Source organism: Rhinopithecus bieti, unplaced genomic scaffold (genome assembly GCF_001698545.2).
Source record: "Rhinopithecus bieti isolate Rb0 unplaced genomic scaffold, ASM169854v2 scaffold_30337, whole genome shotgun sequence".
Lineage (NCBI taxonomy): Eukaryota > Metazoa > Chordata > Mammalia > Primates > Cercopithecidae > Rhinopithecus > Rhinopithecus bieti.
Genome location: NW_016813238.1, coordinates 485,887 through 511,303, shown reverse-complemented (window position 1 = coordinate 511,303; position 25,417 = coordinate 485,887). Strand labels below are relative to the sequence as shown.

The 25,417-nt window shown below is 53.6% G+C and overlaps 1 protein-coding gene across 10 annotated transcripts in view; it reads right to left on the bottom strand.

Moving 5' to 3' along the window:
* Window positions 1-10,061: 10,061 nt before the first annotated feature.
* The window catches only part of WTIP (WT1 interacting protein), a 24,270-nt gene continuing 8,914 nt past the window's right edge, over window positions 10,062-25,417 (bottom strand). For 8 of the 10 annotated variants that reach the window (XM_017847879.1, XM_017847881.1, XM_017847875.1 and 5 more), the window contains 7 exons: window positions 21,283-21,384; window positions 18,170-18,237; window positions 17,949-18,011; window positions 17,656-17,786; window positions 16,643-16,694; window positions 15,201-15,269; window positions 10,062-11,138 (listed from right to left, as the gene is read on the bottom strand). In XM_017847879.1, the coding sequence (XP_017703368.1) occupies window positions 10,998-11,138; window positions 15,201-15,269; window positions 16,643-16,694; window positions 17,656-17,786; window positions 17,949-18,011; window positions 18,170-18,237; window positions 21,283-21,328 (570 nt within the window). In that variant the 5' untranslated portion in view covers window positions 21,329-21,384 and the 3' untranslated portion in view covers window positions 10,062-10,997. The remainder of the gene's footprint in view (window positions 11,139-15,200; window positions 15,270-16,642; window positions 16,695-17,655; window positions 17,787-17,948; window positions 18,012-18,169; window positions 18,238-21,282; window positions 21,385-25,417) is intronic. The other 2 variants (XR_001880631.1, XM_017847874.1) reach the window with 2 other exon arrangements.

Genomic DNA, 25,417 nt, shown 5'->3' with positions numbered 1-25,417 from the left:
AAAAAAAAAAAAAGAATTTGAAAGCACTTCGAATCAGAATTCTAACAAGTTTTTTTTTTTCATAATTTGAAATAAAAGTTCTTCATCAAGAATGTGTAAGAATATTCAATCCCAAACTAGTGAACTGGAAGAAGGACATTCACAGGCAAATCACAAAAGGGAAGCCCATGGCCAATGCATGCAAAAGATGCTCATTCTCACAGCTCATCAAATGTGCATACTCAAATTATTTTCATCAAATTCATACAGACTTTGTTTTCTTACTGGCAATATCTAGGATTGGTGAGGATGTGGGAAACGGTATTTTCCTATGATGGATGGGAACACTGCTTGGCACAGATACTCTAGTAGGCAAGGTGGCCATGTGCATCCAAAGGCAGGAACACTTGGCCTGCCATTTTCACGTTCAGGTCTTGATCCTTGGTAAATAATGAAAGCCAGGCCCAAACACTTAGCTACTTTTTTTTTTTTTTTTTTTTTTTTTTTTTTTTTTTTTGGAGAGATGGGGTCTGATATGATTTGGCTCTGTGTCCCCACCGAAATCTCATCTTGAATTGTTCTCCTATAATCCCCACGTGTTGTGGGAGGGACCTAATGGGAAATATTTTGAATTATGGAGGCAGCTTCCCCCATATTGTTCTCATGGTAGTGAATACGTCTCATGAGATCTCACGGTTTTATTGAGGGTTTCCGCTTTTGCACCCCTCATTTTCTCTTGCAGCTACCATGTACCTTTTGCCTCAGGCCACGATTCCGAGGCCTCCCAGCCATGGGGAACTGCAAGTCCCATTATGCCTCTTTTTCTTCCCAGTCACAGGTATGCCTTTATCAGCAGCATGAAAACAAACTAATACAATAAATCAGTACTGGGAGTGGGGTGTTGCTGAAAACACACCCAAAGATGTGGAAGCAACTTTGGAACTGAGTAACAGGCAGAGGTTGGAACAGTTTGGAGGGCTCAGAAGAAGATAGGAAAATGTGGCAAAGTTTGGAACCCCCTAGAAATTTGTTTAATATTTGACAAAAAATGCTGATAGTGATATGAATACTAAGGTCCAGGCTGAGGTGGTCTCAGATGGAGATGAGGAACTTGTTGGGAACTGGAGCAAAGGTGACTCTTGTTATGTTTAAGCAAAGACATTGGTGGCATTTTGCCCCTGCCCTAGAGATTTGTGGAACTTGGAACTTGACAGAGACGATTTAGAGTATCTGGCAGAAGAAATTTCTAAGCAGAAGAGCATTCAAGAGGTGAGTTGGGTGCTGCTAAAACATTCCATTTTAAAAGGAAACAGGGCACAAAAAATTGGAAAATTTGCAGCCTGACAATGCAGTAGAAAAGAAACACCCATTTTTTGAGGAGAAATTCAAGTTGGCTGCAGAAATTTGCATAAGTAACAATGAGGGGAATGTTAAACCCCAAGACAATGAAGAAAATGTCTCCAGAGCATGTCATTGGTCTTCCCATCACAGACCCAGAAGCCTAGGAGGAAAAAATGGTTTTGTGGGCTGGACCCAAGGTCCCCACGCTGTGTGCAGCCTACAGACTTGGTGCCTTGTGTCCCAACCACCCCAGTCATTGCTAAAAGGGGCCAAGGTACAGCTCAGCCCATGGTTTCAGAGGATGGAAGCCCCAAACTTTGGCAGCTTCCATGTGGTGTTGAGCCTGCAGGTGCACAGAAGTCAAGAACTGAGGTTTGGGGACCTCCACCTAGATTTCAGATGTATGGAAACGCCTGGATGCCCAGGCAAAAGTTTGCTGCAGGGGAGGGGCCCTCATGGAGAACCTCTGCTAGGGCAGTGCAGAAGGGAAATGTGGGATCAGAGCCCCAACACAGTGTCCCTACTGGGGCACTGCCAAGTGGAGCTGTGAGAGGAAGGCCACCATCCTCCAGACACCAGAATGGCAGCTTGTACCAGGTGCCTGGAAAACGGGCAGACACTCAATGCCAGCCTGTGAAATCAGCCAGGAGGGGAGCTATACCCTACAAAGCCATAGGGGCGGAGCTGCCTAAGACTATGGGAACCCACCTCGTGCATCACTGTGACCTGGATATGAGACATGGAATCAAAGGAAATCATTTTGGAGCTTCAAAATTTGACTGCCCCGCTGGATTTTGGACTTGCATGGGTCCTGTAACCCCTTTGTTTTGGACAATTTCTCCCATTTGGAATAGCTGTATTTACCCAATACCTGTACTCCCATTGTATTTATGAAGTAACTAGCTTGCTTTTGATTGTACAGGCTCATAGGCGGAAGGGACTTGCCTTGTCTCAGATTAGACTTTAGACTGTGGACTTTTGGGTTAATGCTGAAATAAGTTAAAAGTTTGGGGGACTGTTGGGAAGGCATGATTGGTTTTGAAATGTGAGGACATGAGATTTGAAGGGGCCAGGGGCAGAATGATATGGTTTGGCTCTGTGTCCCCACCCAAATCTCATCTTGAACTGTACTCCCTTAATTCCCACGTTTTGTGGGAGGGACCCAGTGGGAGATAATTTGCATAATGGGGGTGGTTTCTCCCACACTGTTCTTTCTCATGGTAGTGAATAAATCTCACGAGATCTGATGGTTTTATCAGATCGTTTCCGCTTTTGCATCTCTATCATTTTTCTCTTGCTGCCACCACGAAAGTGCCTTTTGCCTCCCACCATGATTCTGAGGCCTCCCCAGCCATGTGGAACTGTAAATCCAATTAAACCTCTTTTTCTTCCCAGTCTTGGGTATGTCTGTATCAGCAGCGTGAAAACAGGCTAACACAGGGTCTCGCTGTGTTACCTAGGCTGGAGTGCATTGGCACAGTCATAGCTCACTGCAGCCTGGAATCCTGGCCTCAAATGCTCCTCCTGCCTCTGCCTCCCAGGTAGCTGGGACCACAGGCAGGAGCCAACCACACCCAGCTCTAATTGCCATATTATGTGTCACAAGATTTACAAAAGCCAGGTCCAGTAGAAAAACAGATGATGTTTTCTAAGAAATAAACCACTTACATTTCCTAAATATGCCACAATGAACATACGTTGTGTTGTAGAAGAAAATTTTCACGTGGGACTGATACTTACATTTTTGAAAAGAGGGCAAGGTTCTCGTACAGAAAACGTTTATACACCACTGTCACAGAGCGGATTTTACTAGAGGCGTCTCTCTAGATAACATCTCAATAGGGATGGGGTGATGGGTGTGTCCTGGGGCCATGAGTAGCCTCCTGCAGCTCAGTGCTTCGGGACCCCTAGGAACCACCAGTCCCAGAAGGCAGGGGGAGAGGCCTGGCAGGAGGGGAGGGACACAGCTGCTCCTGCATCCCCGGCTCAGCTGCTCCATACAGGGCAAGGAAGCAGCTATGGGGTTGGAGTCGGCCATCCTGGCCTCATCTCCAGGGTCCTGGCCACATAAAGTCCACACAAAGGTAACCCCAAATAAAAACATGTCCATGCTAAGGTACACAGGTCCACACACCTTTAAAAATAAAACCATAAAGGTTTCTGCTTACATAGGGTGGACTGAGACCTTCACTCATGTCCCCTCCTTCTGGTGACCAAACCAAGGCTAAGGGAGTACTAAAACTTCCCACCTCACAGGCCGGGTGCAGTGGTTCACACCTGTAATCCTAGCACTTTGGGAGGCTGAGGCAGGCAGATTACTTAAGGTCAGGAGTTAGAGACCAGCCTGGCCAACATGATGAAACCCCGTCTCCACTAAAAATATAAAAAATTAGCTGGGCGTGATGGCACGTGCCTGTAATCCCAGCTACTCGGGAGGCTGAGGCCAGAGAGTCACTTGAACCCAGGAGGCCGAGGCTGTAGTAAGCTGAGATCCCACCACTGAACTCCAGCCTGGGTGACAAAGCAAGACTCCATCTCAGGGAACAAACAAACAAAAAAGTCCCACCTCACACTAACAAAGAGAATGAGGAGGGATCCTTAGAGGACCTGAGATTTCAACCACATGGAGCAGGAGGAAGATGCTGCGACTGAAACAGAGCTTGGTGGGTCTCAGGGAAAGGTGCTCCAAGGTGGAGTCAGGACGGGGAAACCTATTTGCTCCTCAATCCCCTACAGAGGCTGGGAATCAGGCTCTGCTCCAGGGGATGTATGGGACCAGGACGGGAGGCTGAAGCCATAGGATGGATTAAAATCTGTGCATCTCTTATCATCTTCAGCAGGGAGCTCGCGCTTCCTCTGTGCCATAACCCGACAGCATCTGCCATCACCACCACCAGGAACAATAGCATCCACTTAGTCCAAGTCTGTAACGCAGCGTCTCACTCCCTACCCCATCCCCCCAAGCAAAAGCCCGTCTGCTGACAGGCACTGTCCCAGACACCAGGGCTCCCCTCCAGGTCTCCAGCTCCCTGGTGACAAGACTGACAGACAAAACTAATGGAATCTGGTACCCAGAAGAGGATGAGAAGGATCCCCATGAACCCTAGAGAGACAAGGGGATGTGACCAGGCAGACCCTCAGGAGGCACAAGACACAGATTCAACTGGCATCCAAAGGGGACAGTCAGGAATTTTTGTTTTGTTTTGTTTTAGTTTATGTTTGTTTGTGATTGTAATGTTTTCTTTTGGACATCAAACACTGCACCCAAATATGAGCCATTCATCTTAAGACAACTTTTGTCATAAGAATCCTGTTCTGATGTTTACAATTAACTCTGGACAACTTAAAACTTGTTAGTGACACTGCTGTCTAATAATCAAATATTTCATTATAGGCCGAACGCAATTATTAAATGAAAAGAGCAAAGTTTTCCCCCCCTTTCTTACCTTCAAACCAAACCAAAAAGGTAGTTTTCACATGGAAAGAGCACCTACTTCAGGGAGACTCCATTTTTAACCAGTTTTATTTTAATTTTATTTATTTATTTATTTATTTTTGAGATAGTGTCTAGCTCTGTTGCCCAGGCTGGAGTGCAGTGGCCTGACCTCAGCTCACTGCAACCTCTGCCTCCCCGGTTCCAGCGATTCTCATGCCTCAGCCTCCCCAGTAGCTGGGACTACAGGTGCCCACCACCACACCTGACTAGTTTTTATATTTTTAGTAGAGATGGGGTTTCACCATGTTGGCCAGGCTGGTCTGGAACTCCTGGCCACGGCCTCCCAAAGTGCTGGGATTACAGGCATAAGCCACTGCGCCTGGCTGTTAACTAGTTTTATTAAACCCTACAAGCTCTAAAACATGAGACAAGGCTTTCCAGAGTAAATGGGATGATAAAAAGGTAAAATTCCCTGGAAGTCTATTTTCACCAACTTGCAAAATGTGAAAGAGCTGATTTCTTTCTGTTTATTCTTTAAAAGGTTCGGCCTGCACCTTCAGTACACACTGCGGAAGGACAGCCCCATAGTCACAGGGCTGTTCAGGGACAGCGCTTCCCAGTCATCCAATCCACAGCCAGGAATCTCGACAAGCAGCAAAAGAAAAGTCACTCATCACCTACGAGAGAGGCTCCGTGAGAGACACAGTCAACTTCTCATCCGAAACCATGAGCGTCTGAACATGCAGAGGGCACATTCAGAGTGCAGAAGAGAGAGGGAACTAGGCTGGGCAAGCTGATGGCAGGGTGGTCCAGGAACGGGCTGGGACTCCCAGCCCCCATCTGTTCTCAGGGACAAGTCCTGGCTGAGATCCACACAGCTCAGGAAGGTGGCAACCCCAGGCCATGGGCCTTGCTGAGGATGCCTGGAAATCTTCATCAGCCCGGCTGGCTCAGTTGGAGATGGAGGCTCCAGGACAATGCGGGATGGGAGGAGGGTGAGTAAACACCAGGCCTGGCCCAGCACCTCTCCCTGGCCTCCAGCCTGCAGCCCACCCTAACCCTTCCTCAGCAGGGCTGACAGTGGACGGGGGCATGGATGTCCCAGGTGCTGTCAGAGAAGAGGGTGAGCCAGCTGTGTCCTGAGTGCCTGTGACAGGCCCCAGTGGCAGGAACTTCAGGTAGGGAGGAAGAGATCCCACACAGTCCTGTCACCATGGCAGGGCAGGTGTGTGACCCGGGCGGGTTCACGTGCGCAGCGTGGAGGGGAGTGTGCGCTGGGTATAGGACAACAGGCATGGCAGGTGAGGGGAGGCACAGGTGGGTGGGTGTGACAGGCACACAACCGCCACTGCTGAGCACTCCCTAGAAAGTGCCAGGGGCCCAGGTCTACCAGTCCTGAGGGTCCACAAGGGGCCTAGCATCCCTGGGGAATCCTTGGGCCCTGTGCCCTCCTGGCAGCCCTGTGACACATGCCCCAGGCCTGGAAGGGTAGCCCAGCAATGCCCTCAGGGTCGGAGCAGCGGGTGGAAGGAGAGGAGCTGCGGCCACTTTCCTCCTGAGTTTCCTGTGCGCTCTCCAGGATCCCAGGCCATCCTGGGGTATCTGGCCAGGGACTGGGAACCTGGGGAGGGCCTGGGCCTGAGACACGTGAGTTTCTTCTGCCACCTCAGGCCTCAGGGCCCCTCCCATGTTTGAGCCCCCACCCAGGCTGGCTCCCAGAATGCCCCACCGTTCCCATGAAATGCATGCACATGCCCCTCTCCCAGGTCCCCACCAGTCTCTAGGGTGCACACCTACCATGGGGGCAGAGGGGGCAAAGCCTCCAGAGCTGGGCTGGGTGGAGGCTTCAGGTGGCCCTGGTGCTCCCCCCTCTCCCAGACCTGTTTTTGATCCCCACCCCAAGGCTCTCCTGGGCCCCACAGGCTGAGGCTACTCCTAACCCTACAGCCAGCAAAGCCCTCACCCCTCCCTAGTGCGGCACTGGAAGTCCCTGCTGGCCTCCTGGCTAGGTGAGAGCTGCCAGACATGGAGGAGACAGGACCCCATGATCAGAAAGGGCCTTCTCTCGGCCTCTGCTCATGGAGCTGGAGAACAGCCTCAGGGTAGGGCTGGGTGGGAGGGGTGAGCACAGCTGCACCCCACCCCACTCACCCCAAACCCCAGTCACCCTCTGGCCCACACTGCTCCCCATGCCTCTGCCCAGCCCTGCCCAGGTCCCATAAATCCTGCCCAGTGGCCCCTCCCCACCCAGACCCCCAGAGCAGGCCCACTTGGGGTTGTCATGGTACCTGCAGCTCCGCAAGCTGACATCTGTGCTTCCCATCTCAGCAGGGGCAGGCAGCCCGGATGAAGAAAGAACAAGGGCAGAGGGCACCCCATGCCTAAGACCCACCCACCCCAGGACCCTTCCAGAGGCCATCGTAAGGCCCACACACACATACACACACACAATTACAGCCCACAGTCTGGTCACTTGCAGGAGGTGAACCTTCTCCACTTGCAGGTCAGGCCTCAGTGGGGTCACTGAGAATCCACCAAATCCTCCCACATCACCTGGCTTCAGGGCAGCCCGCCTGCCAGGAAGGGCGGGGAGAACCCCGGACTCTGTTGGTCTCACTCCAGTTCAATCCCTCTCTCCCTGCCGCTTATCCTGTCTCTGTATCTTTCCCCTCATTCTCGGAGACAGCCTCCCTCTTATACAACACGTCTCTTTCCCACTCCACCTCCCACCATGTCTCCCAATGTCTCTCATTCATTTTCTGAAATATTCAATCCCTTTCACACATGACTTTCTCCATCTCTCTCATTGATACATACACTCTCCCCGCATCCCTGCCTGTCTCTCTCTCTCTCTCACACACACACACAGGCAGACTCAGCCCTTCAGGGTCTCTGCCCCTGGGCTAAGCCCCGCTGAGAGGCAGGCTTGTCTGGCGATTGCAGGGAGCACTCATGCCCACATGGGATGTGCCCGTGTGGACAGCGCTTGGCCCTGTATGTACCCACTGTGGATCCTTCACTGGGCAACCAGGCTGGGCTTGGACCAGTGCAGGTGGAACTAAGCCAAGACTCTGAAGGCCAGGGCAGGGTCAGCTCCAGCCTCAGCATTCTCCCTAAACCAGGTGCTGTGGAGAGAAGCGTGAGCCACCAGGCGGGCCCAGGCTGGAGAGCTCACCGCCTAGCAGGGATGGATGGCAGGAGACTTGCCACTCAGACTAGAGAAGGATGACAGGGACCCCAGGCACAGGTGCAGGTGTCAGCAGAGACCACACCAGTGGGGGTCCCCTAGAGCTGGTGGGGGTGGCACCCAGGGTTGGAGGGTCACAGGCCACTGGCATGGCTCAGCCCAGTTCTCACAGGGCATCCTCCATCTCTATAACCATGGGATCAATGTCACCACTGGGCATGAAATGGAGACGCTGCTGTTGGCAAATGAGCTTGGAGAGCAGGGGCCAAGACTTGTGGGTGTCAAGTGAGGTGTCACAACTACGGACTGACTTCACAGCGGCCAAGATGAGAAGGCTCTGAGGAGGAGGAAACCCCGGGAGAGTGGCTCCGGCAGAGGGAACTGCAGTGCACACCTCCGGGGGAGGAAGTGGAGCGGCGGCCACCAGCCCTGGCAACGCGGGGCCCAGGGACCCAAAGAGAAAGGGCAGAGTGTGGCCTAGTGAGGCCACTGCCCTTCCCTTGGCTGTGACCTTTGACAAAGCGTGTTCCTTGGGTGGGGTTGGGGGGACTCCAAGCTGCTATGACTCAGGCCAGCTGGCAGGAGCGTGCATGGTGACCGGGATGGAGCAGGGTTCACTGAGGCAACCGCATGGATGTAAGAGCAGGGTCCACCATGGCACACGCAGAGAAAGGGGAGGAGAAGGACTGGGTTGGCAATAAGGAGAAACGTGGCTCAAAGCAAGTTTGAGGGAGAAAGCAGAGAGGACAGTTCAGAGAATAGCTTTGCAACTGACCAGTTCAAAGGCAAAGCAGCCCAGGCCAAGCACGGTAGTTCATGCCTGTAATCCCAACACTCCGGGAGGCCAAGGTGGGCTCGCTTGAGACCAACCTGGCCAACATGCTGAAACCCCGTCTCGACTAAAAATACAAAAAGTAAGGCCGGGCATGGGGACTCACGCCTGTAATCCCAGAACTTTGGGAGGTCGAGGTGGATGGATCGCTTGAGGCCAGGAGCTCCAGACCAGTCTGGCCAACATGGTGAAACTCGGACTCTACTAAAAGTACAAAAATTAGCCAGGCATGGTGGCGCATGCTTGTAATCCCAGCTAACTTGGGAGGCTGAGGCAGGAGAATTGCTCGAATGTGGGAGGCGGAGGTTGCAGTGAGCCGCGAGCGATCGTGCCACTGCACTGCAGCCTGGGTGACAGAGCAAGACTGTCTTAAAAAAAAAAATAGCTGGGCGTCATGGTGCACACCTGTAGTCTCAGCTACTCGGGAGGCTGAGACATGAGAATTACTTGGGATAATTAATTGGGAGGCAGAGGTTGCAGTAGGCCCAGATCGTGCCAATGCACTCCAGCCTGGGTGACAGAGCAACACTTCGTCTAAAAAATAAATACAGCCAGCACCGGAGCCTCCATACCTTGACTTTACTCTCTGGCCCCACTGGGATTACTTCCTCCAGGAAGTGGCCCCTTGTCCCGCTGAAGGCCCCACTCTGAGATGCAGCGCTCTCCACGCTGTGGAAGTCCCTAGTTAAGAATCCCTGACCGTTCCTGTACTTGCCGGCTCAGCCCACCAGGAGGCGCCCGCGCCATGCCTCGGCCCCCCTGGACTCCGGGGCCGCCACTTCCCTGTGGGGGCCTCCTGGTGTTCCCTTGGGTTCGGCCTGTACAGCCCCAGCTGGTTCCGGGCGCCTGGCCCAGCCCCGCGGGTGATTCACTGACCTCACACCTGAAGGTGGGGGAGGAAGGGGAGAGCAGCAGCCAAGAGGCGGGTCCAGGCTCTTCCAGAAACGAGTGACTTCAGTCCAAATGTCCCCTGAACCCGCGGAGATTCCACATTAGGACCAGGGCCCCCCACGTCCTGACCCCACATTTCCGTCAGTGTGTCCCAGGGAGCACGGAGGGACCGCCACACTTCATTTCATGGGGCGACCGCCCTCAACACCCCTACACACACGGAACCCCACACTACCCTAAAGTCTGAAAGGCGGACACGCATGGGGAGGTTTTAGAGGAATTTATACAAAAGTCCTGAAACCACAAGGTTCTTACCACCTGAAAACCAGCTCCATGACAGACAAATTAGACACTTGTGAGTTTGCTGGAATTTGCTTTAAAAATAACAAGGCTGGTCCAAGATCTTAGAAGAAAATTATATTCTTTTAAAGAAAACGCAAATATCCTCAAGGGAAAAACTTAATTTAAGTCAAATCCTGTCCTTTTGTCTCGGAACCCCGTGCCCCGCGTGCAAACACAGGCTTTCCTGCAGCGCGGCCAGAGCGCCCCCGTCGTCGCTCCTGAGCGATATCCGGGGCTGCAGCCGCACGGGGCATTTTCCCGGGCTGAGCAGGGGAGTGGGCTGGGGGACCCAAGCCAGGAGCCCTGGAAGAGGGAGCAGGGCGGCAAGTGGGGCCGCAAACACCCATCAAAGTCCCCAGGACCAATTCCCACAGTGACCACATGGCCACAGGCAGTGCCCTTTGCAGGCCCGCTCCCCAAGGGTGTCATTCCTCACCCCCTCCTGGGACCCCACCTAAGCCAGGCACCCTCCCACCCACCAGCAGGCACTGCGCTAGGAGATGCAGGAACACCCATCCATGTCCCTGCCAGCCCCGCCTTCCAGACCACACCCTGCCTGGGAGCATGCTTTGCGGGGGGGGGGGGGGGGGGGGGGGGCGGTGTCCCCAAGTCCCTGAACAACGGACAGCAGCTCCCACCCAGGAATGCAGCCGGGTGACCTCGCGCCCCTGACCAGGGCAGGGGCCCTCTGCAGCCTGGTGACCCACGGCCTACTCTGAGGCTGCAGGGCGCAGGGGTCCTCCAGAGGGCCTCCAAGTGGAAAGCTGGTGATGGGGTGGGTGGGAGGCAGGGCCCGCAGGGAGGTGACTTGAGCAGGCACAGACGGTGAATAAATAGAAGCTTCCACGCGGGGGTCCGGCCCCTGCAGACAGCAGCTCTGTGGGAAAGTGGGATTAGAGGGAGCTCCCCTGACACTGACCGGGGCCACCCACGCAGGCCCTCCCTCCACACCCACACCCACCCCGGCCCTGGGACGGGTTTTCCCCTGTTCAGAGCTCAGTGACGTGCACAGTGGGTGAGGGAACAGGCCCAGGTTGGAGGCGCCGCAGGTGGCAACGACGACACAGCAGGTGGCCCGCCAGGGGGTAGCAGCGGCGTCCCTCCTCCCCGCTCAGCTGCAGCCCGCAGTCCTAGGGAAGAACACAGCCCCCAGCCCCAGAGTCAGCAGACAAGCGCACATCAGAGGTCACGAGGCGGGGCGGGGAGGACCCAGGGGCGGAGCAGAGCCGCAGGGGACCGCATAACAACATAAAGACTCTTCCGCCGGGCACAGGGGCTCACACTTGCAATCCCAGCACTTTGGGAGGCTGAGGCGGCTGGATCACCGCCTCGGTCAGGAGTTCGAGACCAGCCTAGCCAACATGGTGAAACACTGTCTCTACTAAAAATACAAAATTAGCCGAGCATAGTGGCACATGCCTGTAATCCCAGCTACTTGGGAGGCTGAGGGTGAAGAATCGCTTGAACCCGGGAGGTGGAGGTTGCAGAGAGCAGAAGGCCTGCCATTGCATTCCAGCCTGAGTGACAACAGCGAAACTCCGTCTCAAAAAAAAAAAGACTCTTCTTCTGCCAGAGGGGAGATGGGGAGCCCGGTGTGGAGCACTGGGGACTGGAGCTGCCTCTCAGGCATCCAAGAGGAAGTCACTGGATATAAGTCAGACTGCGGGGAGAGGACTAGGCAGTCAACGTGGGTGTCAGCATAAAAACCTGATGGTTTGGGTGTGTTTTGTTTATTCGTTTGTTGTTTATTGTTTGAGACAGGGTCTCTCACTGTTGACAAGGCTGGAATGCAGTGTCTGGATCCCGGCTCACTGCAGCCTCAACCTCCGGGGCTCAAGTGATCCTCCCACCTCAGCCTCCTGAGTAGCTGGGACCACCGGCGCACCCCGCCACACCCTGTGAATTTTGCTTATTTTTTGTAGTGATGGGGTTTCATATTGCTCAAGCTGGTCTAGAACTCCTGACCTCAAGCGATCCTTCGCCTCAGCCTCCCAAAATGCTGGGATTACAGGCATGAGCCACTGTGCCTGGCCTATTGTTTGTTTTTTAGACAAGGTCTCACTCTGTCGCCCAGGCTGGAGTGCAGTGGTGCAATCTCAGCTCACTGCAGCCTCAAACAAGCAATCCTCCCACCTCAGCCTCTAGCTGGGATTACAGACACGTGCCACCACGCCCGGATAATTTGTTTCCCTTCTATTTTGTAGAGATGACATCTTGCTCTGCTGATCAGGCTGATCTTGAACCCTTGGCTTCATAACCATCCTCCCACCTCAGCCTCCCAAAGTGCTGGGATTGTAGTTGTGAGCCACTGCGCCCAGCCAAACATGATGGTTTTTAAATACGAAACAGCAGACTACCTCTTCCAGGGAGTGCAGATCCCTAGAAAAGAGAAAAGGGCAAGCAGCAGAACCTTCCATGAGGAGGTAGGAAGAGAAGAGGCCTGGGCTGGGGAGATTCAAGGAGAAATGAAAGTGAAGAAAACCAAAACTCGGCAGCCCCAAGGGCAAAGTGAAGCAAGTGCCTGGAGGAGGGAGCGGCCCTGTGCTCAAAGCTGCCGGGGGCCCGGAAGGAAGTGTCCACCAGTTCTCTCTGGCCACACAGGGGTCCCTGGAGCAGAGTGGAGGGATGAATGCCACCCCCAGGTGGTCTGAAGAGGCAGTGGTGAGTAGACCTGGAGACACCAGGGGAAGCAGGTGGCTGGCTTCACGTCCCTTATCTCACTGTTTTTACCTTTGCGAGCTTGGGGCTGGAATGCTGGCAGCTTTGACCCCTTATCCAGAGCCCCTGACACCAACACCTGGCCCGCCCTGCACGGGGAAGGGAGCTGGACTGCCGCAGTGGCACCACATCACTCCTTTCCCTGGTCTCTCGCCTGTCCCACGACAGGCCACTGGCTGGGCCTTGCCAGCGACCGCTGCACACCAGGCCAGGGAGGAGTGCGGGGTCCCAGAGGTATCAATCTCCATCCAACAGCGTCATCGCAGCACAGCAGCACCACCAGCCGCCTGCCCTGCTCTGACTCTCAGCGTCGACCTTTTGCTGTGCTCGGTACTGGACAATCCCCAGGCCGCACAGTCCACAGGGCGGCCCAGCAGGCGGAGGGACGCGGAGATCCTGTTAGTGCTGGAGGGAAGCCCTGGCCCCTCTGCAGACCATCTCTGTTCCTTGTCCTCCCTTCTGGGTCCCCTGGCACGATCAGTGCTCCCATGGGGCCACTCGCCTGCACCCAGGAGACCTTGTCACCCAAGGGGATCCCTGATTGCTACTGCAGAGTCCCCACTGCCACTTGCTCTGCTCTTGCTGGGGCGCGGTCGCCGGCAGCCTCCGGGTTCTCCTGCCCAGGCCTCCTCAGCCTCCCTCTGTGGTCACTTCCCCTGTGTGTGTCCTTAAGTGGTGGTGCTCCTTGAGCCATCCTGACCCCCACTCCTCCTTTTCCAACTCACCCTGGAAGACCTCATATGCTCCCTGGCTTCAGCTGCCGTCCCTGCATCCATCATGGGACCCTTGCTTCCCGCCAGAACAGAAGAACAGAAATTGGATTTTCCCTCCCACCTTCAATAACGAGAACAACAGGCTAAAGAGATGACAGTGACTCTCAGACCCCGGACAACAGACCAGGGAGGCCCATCATGTCTCAGAGAAGGGAAACCCAGCAGGTACACCCCACACCGCCCGACTGACCGCCTGGAGACTGCTCCGGTTGCCCAGGGGAGCCCCATGGTCTCCTTGAGTTGAGAATCTGGGGAGGCCAAGGCAACTGGAATTCCCAGGGCCAAGATTCAGAGAAGAAGGTCTGGTGTGGTGGCTCACGCCTATAATCCCAGCACTTTGGGAGGCCAAGGTGGGTGGATCGTGTGAAGTCAGGAGCTTGAAACCAGCCAGCACAGCCAACATGGCGAAGCCCTGTCTCTACTGAAAACACTAAAACTAGCTGGGCGTGGTGGTGGGCGCCTGTAGTCCCAACTACTTGGGAAGGTGAGGCAGGAGAATTGCTTGAACCCAGGAGGCAGAGCTTGCAGTGAGCTGAGATGGCGCCACTGCACTGCCACCTGGGCAACAGAGTGAGACGCGTTTCAAAAAAAAAAAGAAAAAGATTCAGAGAAGAGAGCGCCACACATCAGTGACCCCAAATTCCCACAGCTGTCGGCAGGGTCGTTGAACCCCTGCCCACTTACAGGTCTACTGGACATCTCCAGCTACCAAAAATGAGAGCGTCTCATCCCTTCTTACCCCGCCCTCACTCTTTGCTGGGGTTCTCATGAATACCTCCCAACCCCCAACCCTCAACCCCCCACATCCAGACACTCGCCAAATCCAGTCCTTTCTATGGCCTAACCATCACTCAAGTCAGCCACTTCCCTGAACCCGGGCCCCCAACCCTGACCCCTCCAGCTGCTCAGGGAGCACCTACCTTCACTCCCTCCCCCAATTCACTCTCTGCAGGGCAGGAAACGGATAGATAGAATGGGGTGGATGCCATAAAATAGGTGAGGCCATCGCGGTGGCTCACGTTGTAGTCACAGCACTTCGGGAGGCCAAGGCAGGTGGATCGCTTGAGCCCAGGAGTTTAAGACAAGCCTGAGTAACATGATGAAACCCCATCTCTACTAAAAATAACAAAATTAGCTGAATGTGGTGGCGCAAGCCTGTGGTGGTAACTGCTCAGGAGGCTGAGGTAAGAAGATAGCTTAAGCCCAGGAGGCTGAGGCTCCAGTGAGCTATGATCGTGCCACTGCGCTCCAGTCTGGGCAACAGAGTGAGATCTTGTCTCTAATATATATAAACAAAAAAAAAATTTTTTTTTTTTGAGACAGAGTCTCACTCTTGTTGCCCCGGCTGGAGTATAATGGCACGATCTCGGCTCACTGCAACCTCTGCCTCCTGGGTTCAAGCGATTCTCCTACCTCAGCCTCCCAAGTAGCTGGGACTACAGGTGCCTGCCACCACGCCTGGCTAATTTTTGTATTTTAGTAGAGACAGGGTTTCACCATGTTGGCCAGGCTGGTCTCGAACTCCTGACCCCAGGTGATCCGCCCACCTCGGCCTCCCAAAGTGCTGGGATTATAGGTGTGAGCCACCACACCCGGCAAAACTAAAATTTTGATAAGGTGAGCCCACAGAACACTTGGAGAGGAGAGCCGCGTGGGAGGAGGCCCACCCCAGTTGCCAGCCTCCTGGGGGCCCAGGCTCACCTCACAGTGGTAACATGCCACGTGGTAGTCTCTGTCCATGGACACCACACGGATGGTTGTCTCACAGCCCTGGAGGAAGAGACGGAGTTCACACACGATGAGCATGCAGGGACTGGAGGCAAAGTGCAGGAGTGCACACTCCCACACACCACGCTCCTGTCCCGGCTGAGGTGCATGCCCGCCCCAGAGAGCACAGCCACGATGCTTCTGTGGGGCAGGACAGGCACCAGAGGTGCATACACACAGACACACATGGGCCTTAGGCATCCTCTGCGGCCACAGCCCGCAGCACACACAAAGGCCCACAAGAGGGTCATGTGGGTGTCAATGGATGTGGACATTATTTTCACCTCATTGCTTCTTTTTTTCTTTTTTCTTTTTTTTTATTGAGACAGTCTTGCTTTGTTGCCCAGGCTAGAGTGCAGCGGCGCGATCTCGGCTCACTGCCAGTTCTACCCCCCAGGTTCACGCCATTCTCCTGCCTCAGCCTCCCGAGTAGCTGGGACTACAGGCACCCGTCACCTCACCCAGCTAATTTTTTGTATTTTTAGTAGAGACGAGGTTTCACCGTGTTAGCCAGGATGATCTCGATATCCTGACCTCGTGATCCGCCCACCTCAGCCTCCCAAAATGCTGGGATTACAGGCGTGAGCCACTGCGCCCAGTCATCTTTTTTTTTTTTTCCAGAAATAGAGTCTCTCTCTGTTGCCCATGCTGGAGGACAGTGGTGCAATCACGGCTCACTGCGGCCTCAAACTCCTGGGCTCAAGCAATCCTCCTGCCTTAGCCTCCCAAGTAGCTGGGACTACAGGCATGCACAACCACACCCAGCTAATTTTTTATTTCTTTGTAGAGATGGGGTCTCACTAGGTGGCCCAGGCTGGTCTCAAACTCCTGGCTTCAAGCAATCATCCCACCTCGCCCTCCCAAAGTGCTGGATTACAGGCGTGGGCCCCTGTGCCTGGCCTGTTTTCACTTCCTTGGAGTCTCGAAAGGGCACTGCCAGTTCTGCTTCGCCGGGCACACCAGCCTGGGACAGAGCCAGCACTGTGGGAAGACCCCAGGCCAGAAGAGCTACAGCACCCACGGGGGGCTCCCACACAGACCACGTCCATCTCTCCTCTGCTCCCCCAGCACCCCCACCTCAGCCTGCAGAGTGAGAAGACCCAGGGAACAGCCCTTCCGTCAATGGAGAATGGAGCGGAGGCTGGCAGTGGGGCAGCCAAGCAGCAGGGGCCACCACTTTCCTCCATCTCGTGCCAGGAGACAGCTGTACCCTACGTGCACAAGCACGACACACACCCCTCAGTCCTGAAGGACCTGCAGGGAAGCATCTGCTCATCCCTCCCACTGTGGCCCAAGACCTGGGCTAGACCCAGGCTGGATAGGGCAGCAGCCGGCTGGGCCAGGCGCCTGATCATCTCTGGGTAAGTGGCTCCTACCTGTGCAGGGAGGATAGGACGGGCACAGGAGGCGCATTTTGGTGCAAAAACCCTAGAGAAATAAAGGAAACCAGAAGTGATCAGCTGAGTGACCAGAGACCAAGGGCACAAGGACAGGGGCACCCACAGGAACGCCCTGATGTGGCCCAAGAGGCCCTCACTCCCTATGTGCACAACTCGGGGCAGACAAGGAACAGCTTCCGCCATGCCTTCCCGTACTAGCCTCTTCATTTTTTTAAAAAATAGAAATGGGGTCTCGCTATGTTGCCCAGGCTGGTCTCAAACTCCTGGGTTGAAGCAATCCCCCACCTTGGCCTCCCAAAGTGCTGGGATTACAGGCATGAGCCACCACGCCCGGTCCTGGCCTCTTATCTGACTGCCCATTTCATCTCCACCCAATTACCTCCTCCAGGATGGCTTCAGGTTCTGCTCTGCCATCCACCCCCATGTTTCCTGTGAGTTCCTTTCTCCTTAATGTCCAGGTCTGGGGCACCACTAGCTAGGACCACTGTGAGACCTGACTTCACCCTAAGTACCAGGGACCTCTGCCCAGGACTCCAATCCCACGCAAGGCCCTGCTCAGAACCAGAGCTCCCAGGAATAAACCTGGAGTCCCAGTAGGAGGAAACAGATCGGGGATCAGACGGGCAGGAGGAGGGGGCTGCAGAGACCCTAATCCCCTGCCCCAGCCAGAAGAGGCCTGGCCTAGCAGGGGATGGAGGGGAGGAGTGGGAGAGACAGTAGATAGTGCAGCCAGGAGGGTCTCCTGTGCCAGGAGTAGAGAAGCACACAGGCTACGACAGGGAGAGAAGAGGCAAAAGACCGGTGGCCGGACCACCGGGAGAGGGGATGCAGGCAGAGACACATGCCTTACCCAAGCCTGGGTGCACAAGGGGAGGCAGAAGGCAAAAGGCCAAGAATGAAGGGCAGTCAGTCCAATGGGAAACAGTGCTTCCAGGGGAGCCAGAGACGACAGCCCGAGTCCCGCCTGCGCCACAGCGCCAGCCACTCACGTGTGATAGTCTCGCACGCAGTAGATGTTGTTCTCCACGTCCACGGTGAAGGGAACCCCGTCCAGGCACTCATTGCACACGGAGCACCGGAAGCAGCCTGGGTGGTAGGACTTGCCCAGGGCCTGCAGGATCTGCGGGCGGGGCACTGAGGTCAGCGTGGGCAGGAGGCTCAGCACCGCCCCGGGAGAGGCTCTGGCTCTGAACCCCTGGCAGGTCTGGAGCAGGGGAGAAGGTGGGGTCCTCAGATTCCACCCATGTCAGAAGGGCTCCAGGAGGCTGGGACAGGGGCTCACCATCTCCATGATGAGATGTCCACACACGCTGCACTTGTCGGCTGTCTGCTGGAACCCGGAATACTGGGAGGGGACACAGGATCCAGGACACATTGTGTGACAAAGGGGCACTCGTGGCCCAGTTAACACCTGCCTCCTGGCCTCGTCTCCACTCGCGTCAGAACGAGGGTCGCTGCCCCAGTACCCACCCCTGGCACCGCCAGGGCACAGCTTGGACTCACCAGGAAGTCCTCCTGGCAGTACACTTTCTCGCCCACGTTGTAGAACGCCTTCCCACGGAGTCGTCTCCCTGCAAGGACAAGGGTTGAGAGGGGTCCCTGGAATGCTGGAGACCAGGGATGGAGCCGCGCTTCCAGCTCTCAGCACCCTCTTCCAACAGATGAGACACTGGGTTATGGGTGGTTTTCTAGGTTGTTATTGTTATAATAACAAAATTTCAGAAAAAAATTAAAGAGAATATATTGTCGATAGAATTACTGCAAAAGGTTGCCAAACCAAATATATAAAGAAATATTTTACTAATGTAAATACATGTGTTGGTTAATAAACACATTCACTTTAAGATCAGTTGAACTTAGGGCAAATTTTTGAGAATGAATCTTTTTTTTTTTTTTTTGAGACAGAGTCTCACTGTGTCGCCCAGCCTGGAGTGCAGTGGCACGATCTTGGCTCACTGCAGCCTCCTACTCCTGGGTACAAGCGATTCTCCTGACTCAGTCTCCCAAGTAGCTGGGACTACAGGTGCCCACCACCATGCCCGGCTAATTTTTGTATTTTTAGTAGAGACGGGGTTTCACTATGTTGGCCAGGCTGGGTTTTTTTGTTTTTTTTAAGACAGGGTCTTGCTCTGTCACCTAGGCTGGAGTGCAGTGGCACAATCATGGCTCACTGCAGCCTCAACCTCCCAAGCTCAAGCAATCCTCCTGCCTTAGCCTCCCAAGTAGCTGGGACTACAGGCACATACCAATACTCTCAGCTAATTTTTTTATTTTTGGTAGAGATGGGGTTTCATCATGTTGCCCAGGCTGGTCTCAAACTCAAATGATCTGCCCACCTCAGCCTCCCAAAGTGCTGGGATTACAGGCGCAAGCCACCGAGTCCAGCCAGAATAATCCTGCTAATCCATGAACATGAGCAGGACAACGTTCACCAGGAGAAGGACCCCAATAACGAAGAGGTGTCCTTGTCAAAGCAACAGCCACAGCGGACCCAGTAACACGCTGTTAGAGGCAGTCCCATCAGAGACAGAAGAAACTGATAATACCTAGCTAGGAACAGAAGGGAACTTCCTCATCCAATGAATGGCATCTATGAAAAACCCCCAGCTAACATCGGCACAGTGGTGAAATATGAAATGCCTTTCCCTTAAGATTCAACATTGTACCAGAGGTTCCAGACAGTGCAATAACAACAGTGAGAAAAAAATGAAAGGCACAAAGACTAGAAAACAAGAGGTAAAATGATCGTTAATCACAGATGACATGATTGTATTATGCTGAAAATCATAAATAATCTATTTAAAAAAAACACAAGAGTAAGCAAATTTCACAAAGTTGTGGAAGGCCAGCATGTGAAAACCCAATGCATTTTTTTTTTTTGAGATGGAGTCTCACTCTGTCACTCAGGTTGGAATGCAGTGGCACCATCTCGCCTCACTGCAAGCTCCGCCTCCTGGGTTCACGCCATTCTCCTGCCTCAGCCTCCTGAGTAGCTGGGACTATAGGGGCCCACCACCACGCCTGGCTAATTTTTTGTTTTTTTTTTTTTTTAGTAGAGACGGGGTGTCACGGTGTTATCCAGGATGGTCTCGATCTCCTGACCTCGTGATCTGCCTGCCTCTGCCTCCCAAAGTGCTGGATTACAGGCGTAAGCCACCGCGCCCGGCCTATCCAATGCATTTTTATATTCTAGCAACAAACAATTGGAAAATAAACTCACAAGTTTTTTTTTTTTTTTTTTTTTAGATAAGGTCTCACTGTCACCTGGGGGATGGAGTGCAGTGGTGCTGTAATAGCTCCCTGCAGCTCTGACCTCCAGGACTCAAGGCATCCACCCATCTCAGCTCCCTGACTAGCTGGGACTATAGGCACACACTACCATACCCAGCTACTTTTTCTTTTCTTTTACTTTTTTCTTTCTTTCTTTCTTTCTTTTTTTTTTTGCTACGGAGTTTAGCTCTTGTTGCCCAGGCGAGGTGGCTCACACCTGTAATCCCAGCACTGCGGGAGGCCGAGGCAGGCGGATCATGAGGTCAGGAGAGAGAGACCACCCTGGCCAACACGTGAAATCACGTCTCACTAAAAAAATACGAAAATTAGCTGGGAGTGGTGGCGTGTGCCTGTAATCCTAGCTACTCGGGAGCCCGAGGCAGGAGAATTGCTTGAACCAGGGAGACGGAGGTTGCAGTCAGCTGAGATTACACCACTACACTCCAGCCTGGTAACAGAGTGAGACTCTGTCTCAAAAAAAGAAAAAAATAAATAAAATTATAAAATGTGTAAATAAATAAAAGATGTCTGATTAAGGCAAGGTCTGGAAGAACACTGGGCAAATCAAGAGTGGTGATTTATTAGGGTGGTTAGATTATAGTTCTTTTTTTTCTTTTTGTAACTTTGTCTAGGTTAAACTATAACACTTATAGTTTATGTTGGGTGTAAAATCGTGACCAAAAATAAATTGCAGGCCAGGCGCGGTGGCTCACACCTGTATGCCCGGCACTTTGAGAGGCCGAGGTAGGCGGATCACTTGAGCTCAAGAGTTTGAGACCAGCCTGGCCAACATGGTAAAACCCCATCTCTACCTAAAAATACAAAAAAGAAAAAAAAAAAATTAGCCGAGCATGGTGGCACGTGTGCCTGTAATCCCAGCTACTCAGGAGGCTGAGGCAGGAAAATCTCTAGAATCCGGGAGGCAGAAGCTGCAGTGAGCTGAGATCATTCCACTGCACTCCAGCCTGGGCAACAGAGCAAGACTCTGTCTCAACAACAACAACAAAAATAGATTTCAGGAAAAAGAAATATTAGTCGTATGTCCAGACAGGCAGAAGGTCCTTCATGGGCTTCTGATGCTGTTCCCAGGCAGCTGGGTGACATCAGTGCCCTGTGTGGCACAGAGGCTCCACAGCTGACAACCAGGGGGCAGCCCTGTCCTACCGCCCACAAAAGACTCCTCAGTAGCCCCACGCCTCCTCCCCAGACAGAGTCCTCCACCGCCCAGCCTGGGCCAGAGCCGGGTGGTCCATCCACCTGGACTCAGGTGCAAGGGGGTTTGAGGGGAATGGGAGTGACGTGGCAGGTCCTATTCACAGAGCTACCCAGGGCACGAGGTTACCTACCACACGAGTCGCAGGTGAAGCAGTCGGTGTGATAAAGACTCCCCATTGCCTGGCATGCCTGCTGGGCTCCATAGATGCCAAGCCCACACTTGATGCAAATGCCTAGGAGAGGAGAGGCAGGAGAGAGCAAGAGTTAGCGCAACAGCCTATGCCACCCAATGGATACCAGGGGTAAGTGCAGGGGTTAGCACCACAGCCTGTGCCACACTGACGGACTCCCCATCTTCACACCGCCCACCCGCCTGACCTTGGGGATGCTAACTTTCCTAAGCCAACATCACTCGATTACTGATGACTGACATGGGCACCATCAGAGTGGCCACGACCCAGGGATTGCTGCTGCTGCTGTCTGAGGATTCAAGGGCTTGGCCGAGCAGCCAGTGCAGAGTCGGAGCTAATCAAAGCTGTCCATCACAACTGTTCTGATAGATTCTTTTGGTTTTTGATTGATAAATAGGGACAGAGTCTCACTATGTTGCCCAGGCTGGTCTCAAACTCCTGGGTTAAAGCGATCCTGCTGCCTTGGCCTCCCAAAGTGCTGGGATTACAGGCATGAGCCACTGCACCTGACCAGTTTTAGGCTTTTATTTTTTGGGGGGAGGGAGACAGGAGCTCGCTCTGTCCCACAGGCTAGAGTGCAGTGGTGCAATCAGAGTTCACTGCAGCTTCGACCTCCTAGGCTCAAGCAATCCTCCGGCCTCAGCCTCCCAAGTAGGTGGGACTTCCGGCACGTGCCATCACACATGGCTAATTTTCTTTTTCTTTTGTAGAGACAGGGTCTTGCTATGTTGCCCAGTTGCCCAGGGCGCGCTCAAGCAATTCCTGGGCTCAAGCGATCCTCCTGCCTGGACTTCCCAAAGTGCTGCAATTACAAGCATGAGCCAACACACCCAGCCTATCATGGTATCTTTACACCTAGACAGTTGTTTTAAGGCCTTTCACCCATGGCCTGCTCTTGGACTGAGGGAGAATCCTTCCTACTGTTTGTGAACCAAATCCTGTTCTTCAACATGTTTTGTGACCCAGACACAAAGAATGAAGACCACACGGGCACTCCGGGGCAGTCACCACCCCTCTGCAGCCACTCTGTCCTCCTCCGTACCCCAGGGTCCACTTATTCTCTTGGTCAGTCGGCACACAGATGAGTCACGTGCCACTAAGGTCAGGCACCACTCAGTCTGCAATGCACCCGGTCCCTACCCTCAAGAATCCTGCATCGAGTGGAGGACAGAGAACAGCAGTCAAATAACGTCAGGCAGAGACAAGTGCTACGGCGAAAGATAAGGCTGATCAACAAAATGCTTGGATGCAGGAATTTTTTTTTTTTTTTTTTTTTTAAGATGGAGTCTCACTCTGTCGCCCGGGCTGGAATGCAGTGGCGCAATCTTGGCTCACTGCAACCTCCACCTCCTGAGTTCAAGCGATTCTCCTGCCTCAGCCTCCCGAGTGGCTGAGATTACAGGCGCCCGCCACCACACCTGGATAATTTTTTTTTTATTTTTAGTAGAGACAGGGTTTCACCATGTTGGCCAGGCTGGTCATGAACTCCTGACCTCAGGTGACTCACCCGCTTTGACCTCCCAAAGTGCTGGGATTATGGGTGTGAGCCACTGCTCCCCGCCTTTTTTTTTTTTTTTTTTAAAGACAGAGTCTCGCTCTGTTGCGTAGGCTGGAGTGCAGTGGTGCAATCATAGCTCACTGCAGCCTTGACATCCTGGGCTCAAGCGATCCTCCCACCTCGGCCTCCCAAGAAGCTGAGACCACAGGCAAATACTGCTATGCCTGGCCAAGGATGTGTGATTTTTAAACCGGGGATTCACAGAAGCCTCACTCACAAGGTGATATTTGAGCAAAGGCCTGAGGAAATAAGGAAGAGGGCTGGGTGCAGTGGCTCACGCCTGTAATCCCAGCACTTCGAGAGGCCGAAGCGGGAGGATCGCTTGAGCCCAAGAATTCCAGACCAGCCTGGGTAACACAGTAAGACCTTTATCTCTACAAAAAATTTTAAAAATATCCAGGCATGGTGGCGTGCACCTGTGGTCCCAGTTACTCAGGAGTCTGAGGCAGGAGGATCGCTTGAGCCTGGGAGTTTGAGGCTGCAGTGAGCTATGATCATGCCACTGCACTCCAGCCTGGGTGACAGAGTGAGATGTCTCCAAAAAAAGAAGAAGCCGGATGCAGTGGCTCACTCCTGTAATCCCAGCACTTTGGGAGGCCGAGGCGGGTGGATCACGAGGTCAGGAGTTCAAGACCAGCCTGGCCAAGATGGTGAAACCCTGTCTACTAAAAATACAAAAATTAGCCGGGCGTGGTGGCAGGTACCTGTAATCCCAGCTACTCAGGAGGCTGAGGCAGGAGAATCACTTGAACCTGGGGGGTGGAGGTTGCAGTGAGCCGAGATCGCACCATTGCACTCCAGCCTGGCCAACAGAGTGAAACTCCATCTCAAAAAAAAAAAAAAAAAAAAGAAGAAGAAGAAAGACATGAGGGTCACTGCTGTGCAGGTGCCTGCGATCAGTGGATGGAATCAGGAACCACACTGTGTACTCAGCATGCAGTGGGGAAGGTGGAAAGGAGAAGGGTGACCAGCAACCCCAGGGCCAAGCCTGGCTCCAGCCTCAGGGCACTCCCTGGCCAGCCCTCCTGGAAACCCAGACAGTAAGCAGGTAGCCCACACATCTCGTGTCCCCTTTACAGGGTCACCCAGGGTCTCCCATGCCACACAGCACATGAAGATGGCCCTCCAACTGCCCTCTGGACCGTAAATCTTATGCCAGCTCCAGGCCATGCTGCCCTCCCCCAACCTTCTTGCTTTCTCCTTACATCTCTTTCCTTACATAACCTCCTTTCCCTCCTCCACCAGCCGCCCCATTCCCCACCTTCCCTCAGTCAACAAAGAGAGCATGGCCCACACTTGGTCACCTCCTAGCCGTCCCCATCTATGGACTTTCCATTCTGATCTTGCTAGTGGGTGACCCACCCCCTCCTCTCTGGTGTCCAGGATGCAGCCTGCACCCAGCTTTCCAGGTCTTCATCTCCCTTCCCTGCTTTCCTGGGTACCCCCTGCTCTGCCCAGGGCCTCCCATGCCTCACTCTCACTGGGCAGAGAGAAGACCAGTTCAGATGCCTTCAGAACCAGGCAGGGGCTGGGCACAGTGGCTCACATCTATAATCCCAGCATTTTGGGAGGCTGAGGTGGGTTGACCACTTGAGGCCAGGAGTTTGAGACCAGCCTGGCCAACAAGGTGAAACCTCGTCTCTACTAAAAATATAAAAATTAGCCGGGCGTGGTGGTGCACACCGTAATCCCAGCTGCCTAGGAGGCTGAGGTGGGAGAATGGCTTAAATCTGGGAGGCGGAGGATGCAGTGAGATCACACCACTGCACTCCAGCCTGGGTGACAGAGCAAGACTCTGTCTCAAAAAAAAAAAAAAAAAAAAAGTCAGGGACCAGGCTTGGTGGCTCATGCCTGCAATCTCAGCACTTTGGGAGTCTGAGACAGGAGGATCACTTGAGGTCAGGAGTTCAGGCTGCAGTGAGCTGTGATCGCACCACTGCACTCCAGCCTGGGCAACAGAGCTAGATAGATCCTGTCTCTAAAAAAAATAAAATTAAAATTAAAATTAAAAAGAAACAAAGGGAAAGGGCCAATGAAAAGAGGAGAACTGAAGGTGCAGGAGGTGTAGGTTGGTGATGGAAGGACCCTTGTCCTCTCAGACGGCAGGAGAGTGAGACCCACATGGACTGGAGCACCTACCGGGGAGCGGCAGGATGCTGGTGGAGACAGACTGCAACTGCTGACCTCAAGATTCCAAGGAAGTCGGAAGCAAACATAGGGGTCCCAGGAGGGAGGAAGGTTGTTGAGAGAATAAGAGAGGAAACCGACAAAGGCGGCTGGGCACGGTGGCTCACACCTATAATTCCAGCTCTTTGGGAGGTCAAGGCAGATGGATCACCTGAGGTTGGGAGTTCAAGACCAGACTGGCCAACATGGTGAAACCCCGTCTCTATTAAAAATACAAAAAATTAGGCCGGGTGTGGTGGCTCAAGCCTGTAATCCCAGCACTTTGGGAGGCCAAGATGGGCGGATCACGAGGTCAGGAGATCGAGACCATCCTGGCTAACACAGTGAAAC